This window comes from Glycine max, chromosome 16 (assembly GCF_000004515.6).
Source record: "Glycine max cultivar Williams 82 chromosome 16, Glycine_max_v4.0, whole genome shotgun sequence".
Taxonomy (NCBI): Eukaryota; Viridiplantae; Streptophyta; class Magnoliopsida; order Fabales; family Fabaceae; genus Glycine; species Glycine max.
In genome coordinates, this window is record NC_038252.2 from 6,209,771 (window position 1) to 6,228,228 (window position 18,458).

Genomic DNA, 18,458 nt, shown 5'->3' on the forward strand with positions numbered 1-18,458 from the left:
ACAATCAACCAAAAGCTACTGAATGTGAACAGTAATGGCAAATTAGGGGTAATTTCTTTTTGAGAAAAAAAAATCATTTCATAAATACCTCATTTACTTCTCATCGCCTTCTTTTCCTATCGAAACCCTATCATACCATTAAGTATAATAGGAGTCGTGTGCGGCCATGTTTGGACATAGGGTGGAAGTTTGGCCAAATGGTAATTTTCAGCATTGATGGCCAAAGGGGTTTCAATTGAATATAGGATTTTGTTGACGAAATCATCACAGTTGGACAAATAGAAGGTAAATGGTTAAAGAGTGAATAATCCATCCGACTTGAGAATGAGACCCAACGTCAGATCATCATAGAGTTGGTTGATATCATCAAGGGTTTTTAGGTTGAGGGCATCACATCATCTTCGTGATCCATGGGGATGTTGAAGTTGGTAACTTTGAAATTGATGTGAATGAACGCTAGGGTTGAAAAGAGAAGGATAGTGTATAGGATGGATTCTGCATTAAGATGAATGAAGAGCGATTTAAAGAAGGAGAATAACAACCAAAAGGGTAAAAGTGACCAAGTTTTAAGGAAAAAAATTGAAATTAAAAGAGGACAAATAAAGATTTTGCTACCATTTTAAATTTTGAAATTAATTCTCATTAATGATAATGAAAGATAAAGTGGTTTGTAATGGTAACAATTTTCAACTTCATGAAACTAGTTGATAAATGTTGGGGGCATTTATTTATTGGTAATTGAATTTAGAAATTTGGCAACTTAGCTAAAGTTAAAGTACAATTAATTGATAAAGAGCTCTTTTGAGAGAATGATTAGTTGCTCTAAGCATAGGAGGTGTCCATCTTGAGATGTCAATTAAACATTGAGCTGAAGATTTGTTGAAGCCCAATTGATTAAGGAGTCCATTTAGTTGTTGACTCGTGGAAGGATAAGGCTTAACGGTGTAAAAAATTGAGTGAAGAGGTTAGAATATAAGATTCCTTAGGGTGTGTTTGGTTTGCATTTTTATTTTCTATTTTTATTTTTTGTTTTCATTTTCTGAAAACTATTTTCATTTTCAAAAGATTAGAATTCTAAAAACATGTTTAACCCTAGCACACAAGACTGTGTCGTCACCACCCTCCATTGTGCCATTGAATCACCTCTATTCACTGGCGTTGCACCTCACCACCAACAAGTAGTTGAGGATGCCATGAAACCTTCCCAAAAGGGAACAAAATCGTTGAAGCCCCAACATAACCACTAACTAGACTAATTTAGGTTGTAATAGGGTTTTGGTGTGATAGGTGGCGGTGCACGACATTTTGATAATGGAGGTTAGGTCACCAACATTTGGGCTAATGATTATGGAGGATAAGGCGGTGCAATCGGTTTGGTGTTTGGAGGTGTGGGTGGTGGCCGTTTGAGGCATTGATGATGGAGTTTGGAAGTAGGTGGTGGTGCATTGTGGATTGGTGATGGTTTCGGGAGATAAATGTTGAAGGAGAAGAAGGTAGGGGAAGGGTGGGTCCAAAGTATCGAAGACGAAATTGCTAACGAAGTTGATAATAATTACGACTTATGTCACCACGTTTTCTTTTCAGAGAAAATATTGAAAACGACAAATTCTTGTGTTCAGTTTTCAACCTTTTCTTGAGAATGTTTTTATTAAAAATGTTTTCAAAATTTAAAACAAAAATGTATTTTCTGTTTTTACTGAAAATAAAATAAAAACAGAAAATGGACAAACCAAATAACCAAATACCCCCTTAAGGAGCAAGACTTTGCTAGCGGGTAAAAGTTCGTTTTGGTGGTGAGTTTTTTTATTTATGTGGATCGGTTTAGTGATTTATAAATATTCAGAATTGTAATTGAAAAATAACCTTTAACTCAAATTCAAATCAATTTATCTTATTTCCAATTATTTTCTTTCCGCAATTTACTAGTTTTTTTTGTTATTTCCAGTTATCATCAGTTTGATTCCACGCACATACCAAATGTAGCTGCCCCTTTAAAATTAGTAACAATTATCCAATAATCGATAAACCATGTGGATTCGTATTCTTTCTTATAGAAAATGCATGTTCGTACTGCATAACATTACTGGCAACGTAAATTGATTCTCGGACTTTTGTTAGTTTTCTATTGATTCCGTTCAAGGTTTTGAATTCAAAGAAGAAGATTATATCAAAGTCATCACTGTTGAATTGAAGGGCATGATTGCTTCTAGGAAACTAGGAAAAGATGAACACACATGCATGGACGAGCGCAGACGCATGCACGTGTGTATGTGTTATGTAATGCCGTTTTTTTATGGAAAGTAACAATATTTTTTCATTTTTTTTTCTGGTGAATAAAATTATCTTCTTTCTTTCATTATTTATGAAAAAAGGAATCTTTTATCGTTGAGCAGACACGTCATTAATCAAATTGATGTTATGTGTGCCAAATTTATTTATTGACGGGCACATGCCATTCGTCGAATGCCATGTTATTAATCTCAAACAATGATACCTATTATTATTTGAGTGATCAATTCCAATCTATCCAAATTTCTTAATTTGGAAGATTTCACTGCATAACAGTCTCAAAAGTGTATTCTTAATTTGGAAGATTTCACTGCATATATACAGATTTTTCACCTAAAAAGGTGTCTTATTAGTAATATTTTTCTTATTAAAAAAGTGTTGAAATGGTATTTTTGTTAATCATTTTTCTAATAGTGGTTGCTCAGAAATCGATCAAACATATTTAGAAAAAAAAATAATTTGAGTTAAGTTAGACAATTTTGTCAATCTTTTAAAAATTTATGTCCACAATGTTTGAGTCCATTTTATTTTAAAATTAAACAATTTTGTTTGTAATTTTTTTGAAACATTTTGTTTGTATATTTATCAATAACTATTATTAAAAGTTTGAGACACTCGTATAATTAGTGTTAGGTGTTAGCATATACATAATTACAATTTAAAGTCAAACTTAAGTGTTACATTAAAGTCTTTTTAAGAGTTATAAGATTGGTTTGGTAGTTAAAATGGTTTTATAGTTGGAGGAGGAGATGGCGTGTTAAGGTGGTTGAAGGAAGAGAGAGAAAGAGAAATAGTGATTTTGAATTTCTTTCTATTAATGTTTGTAAAAAAAAACTAATTAACAAATAATATTTGTCTATAAAAAAACAATTTAAAGTTTTTTTTAACAAATAAGTTTGAAATTAAACAATAGAGAATGAATTTCAACCAAAACCAACCATACTCAATATCATTCAAAAAAGGTATTGCGGCAAAGTTTATCACACCAATGAGTTACTATTATTAATAGAGTTATGAGATTGATTCACTAATATAGAAGAAAAACAAATGAGAGAAAGAGATTGTTGATTTAAATTTTTTTCACTAACAAAAATTAACAACTAAAGACATCTACAATGAGTGTTGCTAAATGAGTTGTTTAACAAAAAAAAAATATTATTTTGGTGTGCTACATGTGTTTTGAGTTGTTTATATAAAGAATTTAATGAAAATTTCTTAAGTGAGTTTTTTAAATTATTTTTTGTGGTTCTTATAATACTTTTTGTAATTCCCACGATGTCATATTATTATAAGAAATTCATATATAATTTTACTCAAATGGTAAGAAACTTCAAAAAATTTACTTTTATATTTTTTATTTTCACTTAATTATTGTTTAATTATGAAATTATTATGTGTGAGATAAATATTATTTTTTATTGTTAAGAAATAATTTTTTGCATTAGATTTGCTCTAATGAGGGAGAAACCATTTTTTCACTTAAGAAATTCTCATTAGAGATGTTCTAAGCAACTATTTTTCATGAGTTGCTTAACTTTATATTAAATATAAGAAAGAGAAATGGAATATTTGTGATAAGCAACTTGTTAATAGAAATATCCATTGGAAAGAAAATTAATTAAATTACTTAAATTTGAGGTGGCATAAGGGTTATTTATATGAGCATAATTGGAGATGTTGTTACAAATTTTTCCATCTAATTTTTGCATTTTAGCATCATGTTTGTAATTGTAACAAAACGGTCATTTTGCAAAAATAAAAAAATGGTGACAAAATGAAGTAGTTTTTAGGGATACATTTAAGGAATCGTTAAATTGCACAAAAATTAAAAACATGATGATCAAGTGTACAAATAAATGTTAAATAATAAAATTTGCAAAATAGAAATAATTAAGTGATAAAACATACAATTAAATCTAAATAATAATTGTTTTTTACCCTCTCTAAGAAAATAAAAACATAACTAGATAAAAGGGTAAACAATAATCATTGAAAGGAAGAGAACTTTTGCTCAACTAATTTTCTTAGAAAAACTTAATTAACCACTTAAGATCTCTCTTTTTAATTACCTTTTTCAAATTATATACAAAGATTAAACCCCAAAAGCCTCCTTTAGCATTAATTACTCAACGAAACTGATGAATATTTAATGGTATTGTCAACTGAGTTATACTAATAATTAAGTTAATAATTTATTATTTAAAAATTACTCTAATTTGGCAATTTTTTTTACCCATTTTGATAAAATAAAAAAACGTGCAGTTTATCGTCCAGGCAGTCGTGTTCTTTCAGCTCTATCGTCTTCTTAGTTTCTCGTCCAGTCATAAGCCTATGGCTGACGCAGTCTTTTTCATTCAGCTCTAATTAGCGTCTTCGTATTTTCGCCGAGTACTCAATGCACCAAGGTTTGGAATTTGGATAACTTGAACTCTGTTTTATATTTTTTTTTGTTCTTAGCAGTATAAAATAAAATCAAGATAAAACTTAGATATACTCTTCCCTTGTTTTTGGTATTATTCTCTGAATATAAATCGGTATTATAAATTATAAAAAGTACAATTCTAATTTTAGTAATGCTATATATATAATGCAAAAAAATAATTGCAGGAATACTATACAAAAACAAATATATGCTGAATCTTATTGGTTGGTTGAATTTAAATATTAAGAAATTTATAAACAAAAGCCCTTCACAGAAGTCAAAGACGGTGAGCGGTTGTAAAACATATCGTGCAAGTACAAATTGGTGCTAATGAACATTTCAAAATGGAAGCATTTTGTCTTAAGCAACATTATTTAATATTTCTTTGACTAATACTCTCATTAATCTTTGTTCAATAAAAATGTCATATTGACACTTTCATATTCCCAAAGTTCCTCTGTCACCTTCCTATATATAAATGGTGGGGATTCATTCAAGGTCCAATATTAATATTCTGCCATTATATCATACTAGAACACAACAAACACCAATCACAACCATGCTTTCCATTTGTTTTCTTTTGCTATTTCTTTTATCTTTTGTCATCCTAACCAAAAAAAGCAAGAAAATTCGCAGTTCCATGCTAACAATGTTAGGAGTTCATGGAACAAAACGAGAGGTGCTGAGCATGGAGCAACATTTGCCACAAGAATTGGTATCAAACATCCTCTCAAGGTTGCCAGCAAAAGACTTGGTTAAATGCAAACGCGTTTGCAAGTCATGGTTCGATCTCATAACTGATTATCACTTTGTCACCAATCACTATGTTGCTTACAACAATCTCATGCATTACCAAAGCCAAGAGGAGCAACTCTTGGTCATTGGAAGACCCTTTGTTTCTGCACTAAAAACTCACATTTCTCTTCTTTCTTGCAACACCAATGATCCCCAAAAAAACCATATTTCTTCTTCTTCTCTTTTGAACCTTCCTTGTGAATATAACAACTCTGAGCACAAGTACTGGTCTGAAATCTCGGGTCCTTGCAATGGCATATACTTCCTAGAGGGAAACCCTAATGTCTTGATGAACCCTTCATTGGGACAGTTCAAGGCTTTGCCTAAACCCCATTTGAGTGCTTCACAAGGCACTTATTCTCTCACTGAATATTCTGGTTTTGGCTTTGACCCCAAAACCAATGATTACAAAGTTGTTGTCATTAGGGACATTTGGTTGAAGGAGACAGATGAGAGAAAACTCGGGCATTGGACAGCTGAGTTGTATAGCCTTAACTCAAATTCTTGGAGAAAACTTGATGATGCTTCTCTCCCACTTCCAATTGAAATTTGGGGTTCTTCTAAGGTTTATACTTATGTCAACAATTGTTGTCACTGGTGGGGCTATGATGTTGATGAATCTGGTGCGAAAGAAGATGCTGTTCTAGCGTTTGACATGGTTAATGAATCCTTCAGGAAGATCAAGGTGCCAAGAATACGTGGTTCTTCAAAAGAAGAATTTGCAACTCTCGCACCCTTGAAGGAATCTTCTACAATTGCTGTGGTTGTTTACCCTTTAAGGGGACAAGAGAAGTCCTTTGACGTGTGGGTAATGAAAGACTATTGGAACGAAGGGTCTTGGGTTAAGCAATACACTGTTGAACCCATAGAAACAATTTACAAGTTTGTGGGGTTTTATGGAAGCAATCAATTTCCTTGGAGCAGTAGCGGTAATGATGGATTAGTGGGGTGTGATTATGAACCTGAGTCGGAAAAAATAAAGGATCTTCAGGTTTGTGGAAAGAATGGATCTTTAAGAGCTGCTAGATACATGGAAAGCCTTGTTTCACTTAAAAGGGGAAATGAGTTCAGTTGCCAATTTGTTTCAAGGGAATGACCTGATTTGCCTTTTTAAAAAAAAAAAATTAAAATTGAAAAATAAAAAATTCGATGGTTCGTGATTCTTTCCTATTGATTTTTCAATTCGCTGATTTGTAGCTTGTAGATATTATTGGGTTATTAGTCAGTTTGCCATGGAAGATGACATTGTTGTAATTGGCCGAAATAAGTGTTTGTTGCTCTCTTGTAAGAGGAAGAAGATTTTTTTTTAATTAGAATCATATGTCGTATACTTTGTTATTTTTTAGGTATTTCGTTTGGGTATATTAGCAGAACTTTCGATCGGTGTTTTTTTATTTCATGTACGATCATGGCATTGAGAGAACATTTCGAACAGAAGAAACTGAATTAAAGTTGAAGCTGTTAACAATAAATAATTAGTTAAGAATTGAATAAGCTCTATAAATAGAGCACTTAATTACACACTAGTGTTATGTGTGTAAAATGATTGATTAAAAGATACAATACTCTTATTTTTAGCTATTTACTCTTAACAAAAAAAATTATCTTCTCTAGATTGTTTGTAATTCAAGTGATGAATGTGATGATACCACTTATTACCTTACAAGGGGATGTTAAGAGTAAATAGTTACTTAGAAATAAACTTCATAGCTCGGTGTTGTTGTATCTTTTAACCAATCATTTTACGCAATGCATTTTTTATGGTAGTCCTCTTCTGTTGTAGTATGGCCATGGAGAGAGTGATGATTCTGCTGCGGTAAAGGATACTAAAGAGATCAAAGTTGAAATTATTAAAGGTCATCGCATATAAGTTTGATCGTCCAAATAAATCTTATTTTTCCAAAGCAAAAGAAATGGCAACGGATAGGGTTTTTGAAACATTCATTTTTCGGAAGCATTAATTAGATAAGATTAAGAAAAGGAAAGAGGAGAAAGAGATGAAAATTAAATTGAAAATGAGGTTGGTGAAGATCTTTCCAAACAAGAAGCAACTGTTGCGGTAAGACCGAAGCAAGGAAAAGGATCTCTTCATTGAATGGAGCAATTCCTCATCTTTCATGCACAAGAATCAATCAGTATTCTACATATGTGTTTGAGAAGCTTGATTCAACAATTTCCTCATCAACAATTCCATTGTTAAACGTTGAGAACATCACCATCTTTATGTATAGCAACCGTTGAACTTTGATCCTAACAGTAGCATCATAATCTTCAAAAGGTGGCAAATCAAATGTGGAACAATATTCCGGTGACTTCACCTTTGGCCTCTTCTCCACTATCATTTGTACTGAATCAATCTTCATTGGAGATCAATTTCTCCTTTCTTTTTAGAAAGAGCATGATACACAAATACTCACTTTTTTTAAATATCCCATCAACACTTCTCATTTTTTTTCTATCACATCTTAAACACTATAATACCCCCCCCCCTTCTCTCTCTCTCTCTCTAGGTGTCTTATAGCATAATTAATGGGTGTCCTTGAAATATTTTTCTTTTCAAAATGGCACCGTCCTTAACTTCTATAGCACCCGCTCATGGTGGTCGCATCGATGCACAATGGCGTCTCCTTGTTCATTGTCAATGCCACCGACTAGGACTATCGGAGAATAGCAAGCACTTCTCAATTCTTAGTCCACAATGAAAATACAATTTCATTGTGTTCTGGGTTGAGAAACATAATGTAATAGTATTTTCGTTGTGAATTTTTTTTATTTAATTTTTTAATTAATATTTTATGCTTCTAATTTTAATTTTAATTCTTTTTTTTAGATGGCTCACATGAAGCATATTGCCTATGTCTTAAAAGCGCAGGCAAAGAGGCAATGACTTGTGACTGCATCACCATGTCGTGATGTTGAGTTGGCTTGACAATAGCAGCAATAGGTAGTAGAGCTTAAGGGATAGCTTGAAGCAGAGACACAACCACGACCATAGATATCGTCTATTGGTCATATCATCATACCCCCGTTTGGAGGAGGTCCTATAGATTTGACATTGCTTTGGTCCAATAAGGACCACATAGCTGGGCATGTACGAATTGGTCGGCCCAATGTAGAGCTGAAGTTAGCCAGCCATGGAGGCAATGTTATGCCTTACCCTACTTAGCTGATAGTGAAGGGTTGCATGGATAGGATAGGGCTTAAGATCATGTATGATGCATGGAACATGTCTGTGATTAATGGTGTAATCAACGCCTTTATCAGGAGATGGCACAATGAGATCTCCTTATTCCACCTTCCAATTGAAGAGATGGTCATCACCCTTAATGATGTGGCATGTCTTTTAATCCGCCTATCTCAAGTTGTTTCCTTGATCACATAGACACAAGCTACAACAAGAAAGAGATTAGAGGTTTGTTGAGGTCAGAGCTTGGTATTAGGACAGACTAGAAGGCAGATGTTGCGACGAAAAATGACAATCGGGTGGCTCTGAGTGGGTTATAGGGTTGTATCACCCCTATGTTGCTAGTGAATCGTTCATTTGGGTTGTTGAGGTGTATTTGCTGCATTTTCTCAATAATACCATATTTGATATTACGAGCACTACAAATTACATGCCTTGATATTATAAGCATTCACATCCATACCTAATTCTATTACAGGAAGGAGAGCCACCACATAGTCTTGTATGTATTCTACCACAACCTCAGCCACAACCTAGTGCTAGTCAGATACCAGATTATGTATCAGGTGTTGTTTACTCTTGTTAGGTAATGCAAACAATATTATTTTAATTTTTAATGAAAAAAATTACTAATTGAATTGTTAAATATTTATGTACGATTGATTCTAAATGATGTCAACGGCCCAAGCAAAGATTGTTGGACATGAGAGTTGTACTTGAAGGAACAAATAATCATCAGGTAATACAACAACTTTTGTTGATGACACATAAGGGTCTTGCATTTGAATGTAGCTTAGCCGAGGAAAGGTCGCTGAGGAAGAAACCTAGTAGAGGTGGCCATAGAGGCAGCTAAGCATTGTTCAAGATATTTATCGTTTTGTATTATTATTATTATTTATTCAACTTACGATATTGTTTGTACAATTTTGTTTTTATGTTTTATGAACTTATATAATAATTTATGTTTGTCCTGTTTTTATGTTTAAACAATACATGCATAGTAATGCAATAAAGAAAAAAATTGATTAAATTCTGAAACAAACAACAAAAACAACTAAAGATCACTTGTATTTATTAGCATCTTGTATTATTCTCTTGTAGTCAATTATCAACAATGATCATGATTGCACTGACAAAATAGACCATTCAAATTATATCGAGCTCTTTAAGGGCATTGTTGGATTAAATATGGTTGTTAAATCATAATATAAAACATTAAATTTCCCTTTTTAAAAGTTAAAACACTTTTTACAATGGGAGTGAAAATAAAATAACACAATGAAATTATGATTTTTTTACAGTTGAGGGTGAAAATAAATACACAATGAAATCATGATTCAATTGTGTTATTTGGGGGTGAAAAAAAAAGTCCAATTGCATCTGATTTCATTGTCTAATTGGGGGATGAAAAAAAAATAATGAAAACACGATTTTATTGTGATTGAGTCAATTTTTGTTGTTATTTCTCCCCTCCCCCCGATTGCACAATGGAATATCGGTTTTGGAATAAGCCTTAAAAGGTAGTCAGGTGGATAGTACTATCAACAAAAGTGACCGTGCTAATACCAATACCCCGTTTTTTTTGTTTGGTCTTAAATTCTTTGGACCATATTTCTTTGTTTTTTTTTTCTGTTGGGGTCTTATATCAGTATGGTAAAAAAAAAAAAAAACTTCTCTTAATTGTTTGTAATCCAAGGTGATTGGGGCGATACCACTTATCCCCTTGTGAAGGGGTGTTAAGAGTAAAAGTTAGTTAGAACTTAGAGATAAGCTCTAATCTATAAACAGGGCACTTAAATATTAGTGTTATATTTTTTAATTAATCATGTAGACAATGTATTTCTATGGTAGTCCTCTTCTCTATTTTGAGCTCTATCGAATGACCACAATTTGTTGGTGTCACTTACATTTTTCCTCAAACCTTTTAATCTGAAAATTCTGATAGAAGGAAGCTCTTGATAAAATTGTAGTTGATATATCTAGCAAGGGAGTATGACCTTGCTAGAGCCTTACGGAACATTGCTACCCGTCAAATTCAAGACTTCAATCATCACATTCATCGGCCAGTAATTCAAGCAAATATTTTTTTATTAAGTATTTATAAAGTGGAGGAATCAAATTACTTTAAATAGTAATTCTAAAAAAATTATTTTTCATTCTTATTATTCGTTTTCTTAAGTTATAATAGTTAAAATTAATTGCTTATTTCTATTATAAATAAACAATGAGAGTCTCTTATAAGAACCATGTTAGTCTATTATATTAAATAGTTTTATTAGAGATACCTTATCTATTATTATTATTGTTATTATTCAAGAGAGAATTATAAAATGTAATGTGAGACGCACAAAATTGTTATTTTTAATAAATTTTAACCTTTAAGAAATAGCATGTTCAAAAGAGTATATTAGCTAGGGGTAAATATATAGATCGGTTTAGTCGGCTTTAGGCTCAGTTTTTAAAACCCACATTTTAAATGAAGATAAGTTTGGTTTCTAAAATAAATGGACTTTTTTTCAAGGTTTGTATCCGGCCCTGCAAAAGCTCGCATGTAAACGAATCAATCCACAGGCCCAAATAATAATTTGAAAAATAAAATTTAAAAATTAAAAATTGTATAAAATTAGAAAATAAAAATTGAATTCATTTTTTAAGATAAAATCTATCACACTAAAATATATTAAGCTTAATTATACTTTTTACCCCCAATTTTTAAAATTTTGATGAATTTTACTCCCAATAAATTAACTCAGTGCATTTTATTCCCAATTTTAAAGAAACTTGCAAATTTTACCCTCTTTCATTTACCCATTAATAAGCACAAAAGTTTGGAGTAAAAAATGGAAAAAAAAAGTTAGAGATAAAATTTGCCAAAAAAATAAGATGCATGCACAATTTGCTAAGAAATTAAAAAAAAAAAATTGAGGGGTAAACAGTACAATTATGTTAGGAGTAAATTAATGAAGGATAAAATCCACATGTTTCTTAAAAGTTGGGAGTAAAATGTGCCACATTAATTTGTTGGGGTAAAATTTCCCAAAACTTGAAAAGTTAGGGGTAAAAAATGCAATTATGTCAATATATTAACATTTTATACACAACAAATTAACAATAACAACCTAAATTAATTATCAAAATTATAACATAACAATACTTACACATTGAACTTAGATGGGTTAAACGGGTAATCTGTGAGTTTGCAGATAAAGCTCATTAGGTCTATGGACTTAACAGACTAGACTCAAAAACTTAATATAGTTATGTGATTTTTTTTAAAAAGAGGTATATTATTCGCAAGGTTCAGGAGTTTAATGGGTTGATTCGTGAATCTAGATCTATATGTCCACCCCAAGTATTAGCACCACCACCACCGGTGTTTTTATTATTATCATTATATCCTAGTTTAAATTAATTCTTTTAGTTCCTATAAAAAAAATATATTTTAGTCTATCTATCCAAATGTCATAAACAAATTTTGGGTCAATAGTGTTTAATAGTGTTTGGGCTAAGAGACTAAAAGATTTCTTTTAAAGAAATGTTTGCGATCGAGTAAATAGCTTCATGCATGAATAGATCGTATCGAATTGGAAAATGGAAAGATTTGTACAAGTTATATCCTTCGTCACCACTTTGTGGAAAATTGAGTTTAAAATTATAAATTTTAAATTTAGAGGAGCAAAAATAAACTCCTTTGGTAAAAGAATAAAAAATATATTTAAAGATTTAATTTGATCTTTTAATTTTTAAAACCGATTCAATTTGGTTATCTAATTTTTCTTGTTCAATTTGATCATCTAATTTTTATAATCTATTCATTTTTTTAAATGTGCATTTGGCGGTTATTTAAAATCACTCAGTAACGGTCTTAATCAGAATTTGATTTTTTACAATTTAGACTGAAAAATCAAAATAAATAATTTAAAAAATCAGATGATTAAATTAAACTAAAAAAAATTAAATCTACAAAACAAATTAGAAAATTAAAAAATTCATCTAAACTATTTTTTTTTATCTGTGATAATAATAATAAGTTTTACTAATGAATATTTATTTGTAACCAAGTGATTGAATATAAGTATTTAATATGTTGAAGTTAAAATTGAATCATTTAGATATCATATTACTTTAATTTTTAACGAAAATAATTTTTTTATCAAATTTTTTTTATTTTTTATCGAAATCTGAAACAGTGAATTTTTTTTATAAATAGGAGGATTAAGAAAAAATATATAAGAATTTATTCCTCATTCCTAGGACAGAATATAGAAAAGGAGGATTCAGCAAAAGAAAAAAAAGAAAGGAGGACCGAAGGGAAGATGTGAAGATGGAAGACTTGGTGGCATTGACAATAATTGTGTTGGTCCCGGGGGCAGAGAAACGGTGGATCTGATTTGCAGATATGGTGATGCGTGTTGGGACCGTATTAGTGACGGGATCAGAGAAACGAAAATAGGGACGGCGAATGAGACACGCTGAATAAGGTCACCAATAATTTAATGAATACAAGACTTGGTAATAGTGATGTTTTTATTCTATATCATCACTTTTATTTTTACAACTCTTCTAGATCACCACTTTAATGAAATCATCGCTATGGCAAAATTAAAGTTGCCCCATTTTGTTTTTGACAGGAAAGTTGGTCCATTTTAAATACTACCAATAATAAAAACCTGTAAGTTGTGTCAATTTTAATATTAAATTATATATCCAATCAGAATAGATATATTTTCTATAATATACATAAATGTGTATCATGTAACATTTTAATAATAAACTTTTATATAGAATAGATGTGGTATTGTTAGATATATAATTTAAGCTTAAGATTGATCGATTGATATTTTACTGCTCAAACTATTGCTCTAATATACTTTTTACCATTATTAAATAAAGAGTATTTTTAAGAGAGATTTATTAAATAACGCATAAATAATTAAGATTTATTTATATTTTAGATTAAAAAAATTGTTATTTATATACAAAATCAGAGGAAATAAGCCATATGATAAATTGATAATACGAATAAAAAAAAACCATGTGATTCTATCTTATTCTTATTTATAAGACTTAATTATCTAATTTATTAAAATTCAAAAAGTATTAATTTAACATAACAATAATTTTGTTTTAAATTAATATATTTTTTCAAAAATATCTTTGTTATTAATATTTTTGTCTCTTCTAAATGTTTCTTAATTTAACATCTCTTTTAACAAGGAATAAATACAATTTCAAAGTTTATCTTATAAATAGAACCGGATGTAGTAATAATGATAAACTAGTAACAATTTTTTTAGTAAAATAAATTATTTTCTTTACTGAAATCTTCCTAATCCTTTTGTAATAATTTATTTTTTATATAGACTACATATATATTTTTATTGAAGACAATTTTGTTTTAGCCAATGGAACTCAGTTTTTTTTTATTAAACTAGAGGCTTGAACAATCTATTAACTATATTAGTACTAAAAAAATTGTGATAATATAATGACCATACCTGAAATTAGTCAGTTTTAAATGTTAAAAAAACACAAGCTAAATTCAAATAAAAAATAAATCAAAATCAAAATTGAAGATATTTATAAGGAACAAAAACTACCCACGTTTTCAGACTGCAAAATATCAGCACGTTCGGTCATTCGATCGTTATCTAGTTTTATACGAAAGTTGTGAAAAGCCCAATCCTCTTCTTTTGGCAAGTACTTAAATATTTCTTTGATAGAGTAATATTTATTTATAACAAAAAAATTATAAAATATTATATTAACAAAATTTTATAATTTTTATTTTATGTCACATCATTTATTATATATTATATATTTTAATTTTTTTATTTCCTACTATTAATTTATTAAATGTTTTTTTCAAGTACAAAATTTAAAATTAAGGGTATATGTTATTATTTAAATAAATTAAGTAATCAATCAAATAAAATTATTAATTAATTAAAATTAACTAATTGATTGTCAAAGTTATTATGTTCAGTATATATTAGAAGAAACAGAGAAACATTTTGCGCCACTGTGAATTAAATAAAACATAAAATTAAAGTGAGGGAGGAAGTTCACTACTAATGTCAATGCTAACTTTTTGGCATTTATACATTCAGAAAAAAAAAAACTTTTTGGTATTTATCATGGTATTAAGCTAGCTTGGGAAATAGTCTTCTGTTCTATTCTCTGTGATAGTCAAATTCCCAAAACACTTCAACTGAAAGGATATTTTCGAAATAGTTTTTTTTTTCTAACAGAGGATGTTAAAGAAACTAACGGAAAATTTAAAAAGGATGTAAAATGTCATATATTTTAATTTATCAGGAGATGGAAGTGTAGTTTTTAACTTAAGAAGGAAGAGTAGTTTAATAGTCATATCCCTCATAGGAGGGGAATGTAATTTAGTCTAAATTAATTAATCCACAATTAATTTTTTAGTTGAACCACGCTAATTTAGAGTTTTTCATTACATTAAAAAAATATGTAAGAGAGACTTTAATAATCAGTAATTTGCTAGCTTGAATCCTACCAAGGATGAACTTGATTTAATTATTAAAAAATATCCAAAATTATTTTCAATTTTAAAAATAATAATTTTCATAAAAATCCTTTCAAATTATGATTATTTTTATAAAAATAGAAAGTAATATTTTCAAATTTGATTTTTTCTTCTTCTGAAATATATAAAAAATTAATAATTAATAAATAGCATTTTGCTGATAAAAAATAAAAGAAATGAATTAATAAGTCTTTTCAAATTTTAAATGTTCCTTGTTCCTAAAAAGCTTATTTTCTATTTTTGAAATAAAAAATTCCTTTTCTCATAACAGTAAAATATGATTTCAAATTATAAAATTTTCCCTTTTAATAAATACTAAAAAAATATTTTCGAATTTCAAGTTTTTTTCCTTGGAAAAAAATTTAAATAAATAAATAAAAAAAGAAAATGTGTGTCTTTTCAATTTTCAAATCTTTCACTTAAAAATTGAAATTTTTTACTTAAAAAAAGTCGAATCCAAAAAATATTTTTCCTTTTTTACTCCTATATAAAAACCAATTTTTTATTATCTTTAATTTCAAAATGCAAAACTAACAGTAATAATAATTAAAACTCTTGACTTTTGATTGCAACAAAAATCACACGCTAAAATAATCAAGTAAAACAATACGAATAATTTCCGATGAAAGCCATAAAAATATCTATTGAAATCCGTTTAGTTATCTTCCAATGATCCCCAATGCTAGATGTCTTGTTTTAATTGATAATTGATAGTCAAATTTGACCCGCAAATTGTTTAGAGATGAAGACAAGAAAAACCAATGAGTGTGTATCATTTTGTTTTAGTCATTGTCTTAGTATATTTAACATTTTCTGAATCCGAACTGAGGAGTAGCAAAACTGACATAGTTCAGACTTCAGACTTCCCATTCCAATTTCCAAGTTTTTCAAAGAAGGTGAGTGATGAGCATGGAGCATTTGCCAGGAGAATTGGTGTCCAACGTGCTCTCAAGGTTACCATCGAAGGTGTTGCTTCTATGCAAGTGCGTGTGCAAGTCCTGGTTCGATCTCATAACCGATCCTCATTTTGTTTCCAATTACTATGTTGTCTACAACAGTCTTCAAAGCCAAGAGGAGCATCTCTTGGTAATTCGAAGACCCTTTTTTTCTGGCCTCAAAACTTACATTTCTGTTCTTTCTTGGAACACCAATGACCCCAAAAAGCATGTTTCTTCTGATGTTCTAAACCCTCCCTATGAATACAACTCTGACCACAAATACTGGACCGAAATCTTGGGTCCTTGCAATGGCATATACTTTTTAGAAGGCAATCCTAATGTCTTGATGAACCCTTCATTGGGTGAGTTCAAGGCTTTGCCTAAATCCCATTTCACTAGCCCACATGGGACTTACACTTTCACTGATTATGCTGGCTTTGGCTTTGACCCCAAAACCAATGACTACAAAGTTGTGGTGCTCAAAGACCTTTGGTTGAAGGAAACAGATGAAAGAGAAATTGGGTATTGGAGTGCTGAGTTGTATAGCCTCAATTCAAACTCTTGGAGAAAACTTGATCCCTCTCTTCTCCCTCTTCCAATTGAAATCTGGGGGTCTTCTCGGGTTTTCACTTATGCCAACAATTGCTGCCACTGGTGGGGCTTTGTGGAAGATTCTGGTGCAACACAAGATATTGTTCTTGCATTTGACATGGTCAAAGAATCGTTTAGGAAGATAAGGGTACCAAAAGTTCGTGATTCTTCTGATGAAAAGTTTGCAACTTTGGTACCCTTTGAAGAATCTGCTTCAATTGGGGTCCTTGTTTACCCTGTGAGGGGAGCAGAGAAAAGCTTTGATGTGTGGGTGATGAAGGATTATTGGGACGAAGGGTCTTGGGTGAAGCAATATAGTGTTGGACCAGTGCAAGTGAATCACAGGATCGTGGGGTTTTATGGGACTAATCGGTTTCTTTGGAAAGACAGCAACGAAAGATTGGTGCTTTATGATTCGGAGAAAACAAGGGATCTTCAGGTTTATGGGAAGTTTGATTCTATAAGGGCCGCTAGGTACACAGAAAGTCTTGTTTCACTTCATAGAGGAAATGAGTTTAGTCATAAGTGTTTTTCGTGTAGTTTGGTTCCTGACCCTCTGCTACATGATAGTGAGTATCTTTTTTCATTTTAATTCCTGTATCTCTGCTGAAACTTGATTTTAGTCTTTAAACTTTAATTTTGATTAATTTGATTCTTAAATTAAAAAAAAAAATAGTTTTTGTCCTTCCTTAAGGTGAAAATGGTCTCTGTGAAGGACCAAAACTACTACTTTTTTTTTTTAGTTTAAGAACCAAATTAATCAAAATTAAGTATAGAGAGTCTTAAATTAAGCTGGTTTTAGTCTGAGACTATGCTTTTGGTCTGCTTTGTAGCTTGTAGATCAGCCTTGCTAGTTAGTTGTCACAGATTGCTGTAATTGGCTGATTACATAATTCGATAAATGTCATTTTTGTTTGTTTTGAACGTTATACTTTGGATCTTGCAATTGTCGAACGTGCATCAACTCAATTCCCTTAAGAGTTACACGATTGAAGAAAATTGAAAAAGAAATACTACTACTATTGAAGAAAGTTGAAAAAGAAATACCAGTACCTTGTCCATTTCTGCTTCTTTTGCGGGTTGCGGAAAGTGTTCCAATTTAATGCTGGTCCTAAGTCCTAACCAAGTTATCAAGATTCAAGCCGTGGCTTGCAGGTAATATTTAACTCTCTGTTTAGACTTTAGATGAAAAAATTTCGGTAGCAGAAAATTTTCTCTCCTCTGACTTAACCGCGTTAATTTTATTAGTATTTTTTTTTTGCCTTGATTTATCAAGAAAAAAGATTTTAATTAATTTTGAATTTGATCGAAAAATAAATAAAGACAAAAAATTATTTCTTCCAAAGATTAAATTTAAATAATATTTAAACAATTTAATTTTAACTTTAATATATTAATTAGTTTGTATTCCAAGGTATAAGTTATTTAGAAGATTGGTTGATTAGTTTCTGGTAGAAGATTGGTTGATTAGTTAAAGTGCCTTGTAATTAATAACTATTAGCATTAGTATTGGTATACGTTTTCTAAATCAATAATTAAAATGACGCGATCCATCACCTTTGAGAAAACCAGAAATTTCATCCAGGACGGCGAAAGAGTGGCTTGGATAGATTAACGTACTTTTTGTCGTCAACACTGATTTCCTATTTTATAGTAACGCACTTCTTCAAAATTTAAATACAAGTA

The 18,458-nt window shown here is 30.4% G+C and overlaps 2 protein-coding genes across 2 annotated transcripts; both read left to right on the forward strand.

Annotated features, from left to right (window-relative positions):
- Positions 1-5,233: 5,233 nt before the first annotated feature.
- On the forward strand, positions 5,234-6,886 carry LOC100782693 (F-box/kelch-repeat protein At3g23880). The gene has a single exon (XM_003548494.4). The coding sequence runs from the start codon at positions 5,271-5,273 to the stop codon at positions 6,600-6,602; it is 1,332 nt and encodes a 443-aa protein (XP_003548542.3). The 5' UTR covers positions 5,234-5,270; the 3' UTR covers positions 6,603-6,886.
- A 9,062-nt stretch (positions 6,887-15,948) lies between these two features.
- On the forward strand, positions 15,949-17,703 carry LOC100793988 (F-box associated protein). Its single transcript, NM_001317565.2, has one exon. The coding sequence runs from the start codon at positions 16,147-16,149 to the stop codon at positions 17,362-17,364; it is 1,218 nt and encodes a 405-aa protein (NP_001304494.2). The 5' UTR covers positions 15,949-16,146; the 3' UTR covers positions 17,365-17,703.
- The last annotated feature ends 755 nt before the right edge of the window (positions 17,704-18,458 follow it).

Bases quoted from the DNA above. Each gene is read 5' to 3' on its own strand.
- LOC100782693 (XM_003548494.4), top strand. From the start codon at position 5,271: ATGCTTTCCATTTGTTTTCTTTTGCTATTTCTTTTATCTTTTGTCATC.
- LOC100793988 (NM_001317565.2), top strand. From the start codon at position 16,147: ATGAGCATGGAGCATTTGCCAGGAGAATTGGTGTCCAACGTGCTCTCA.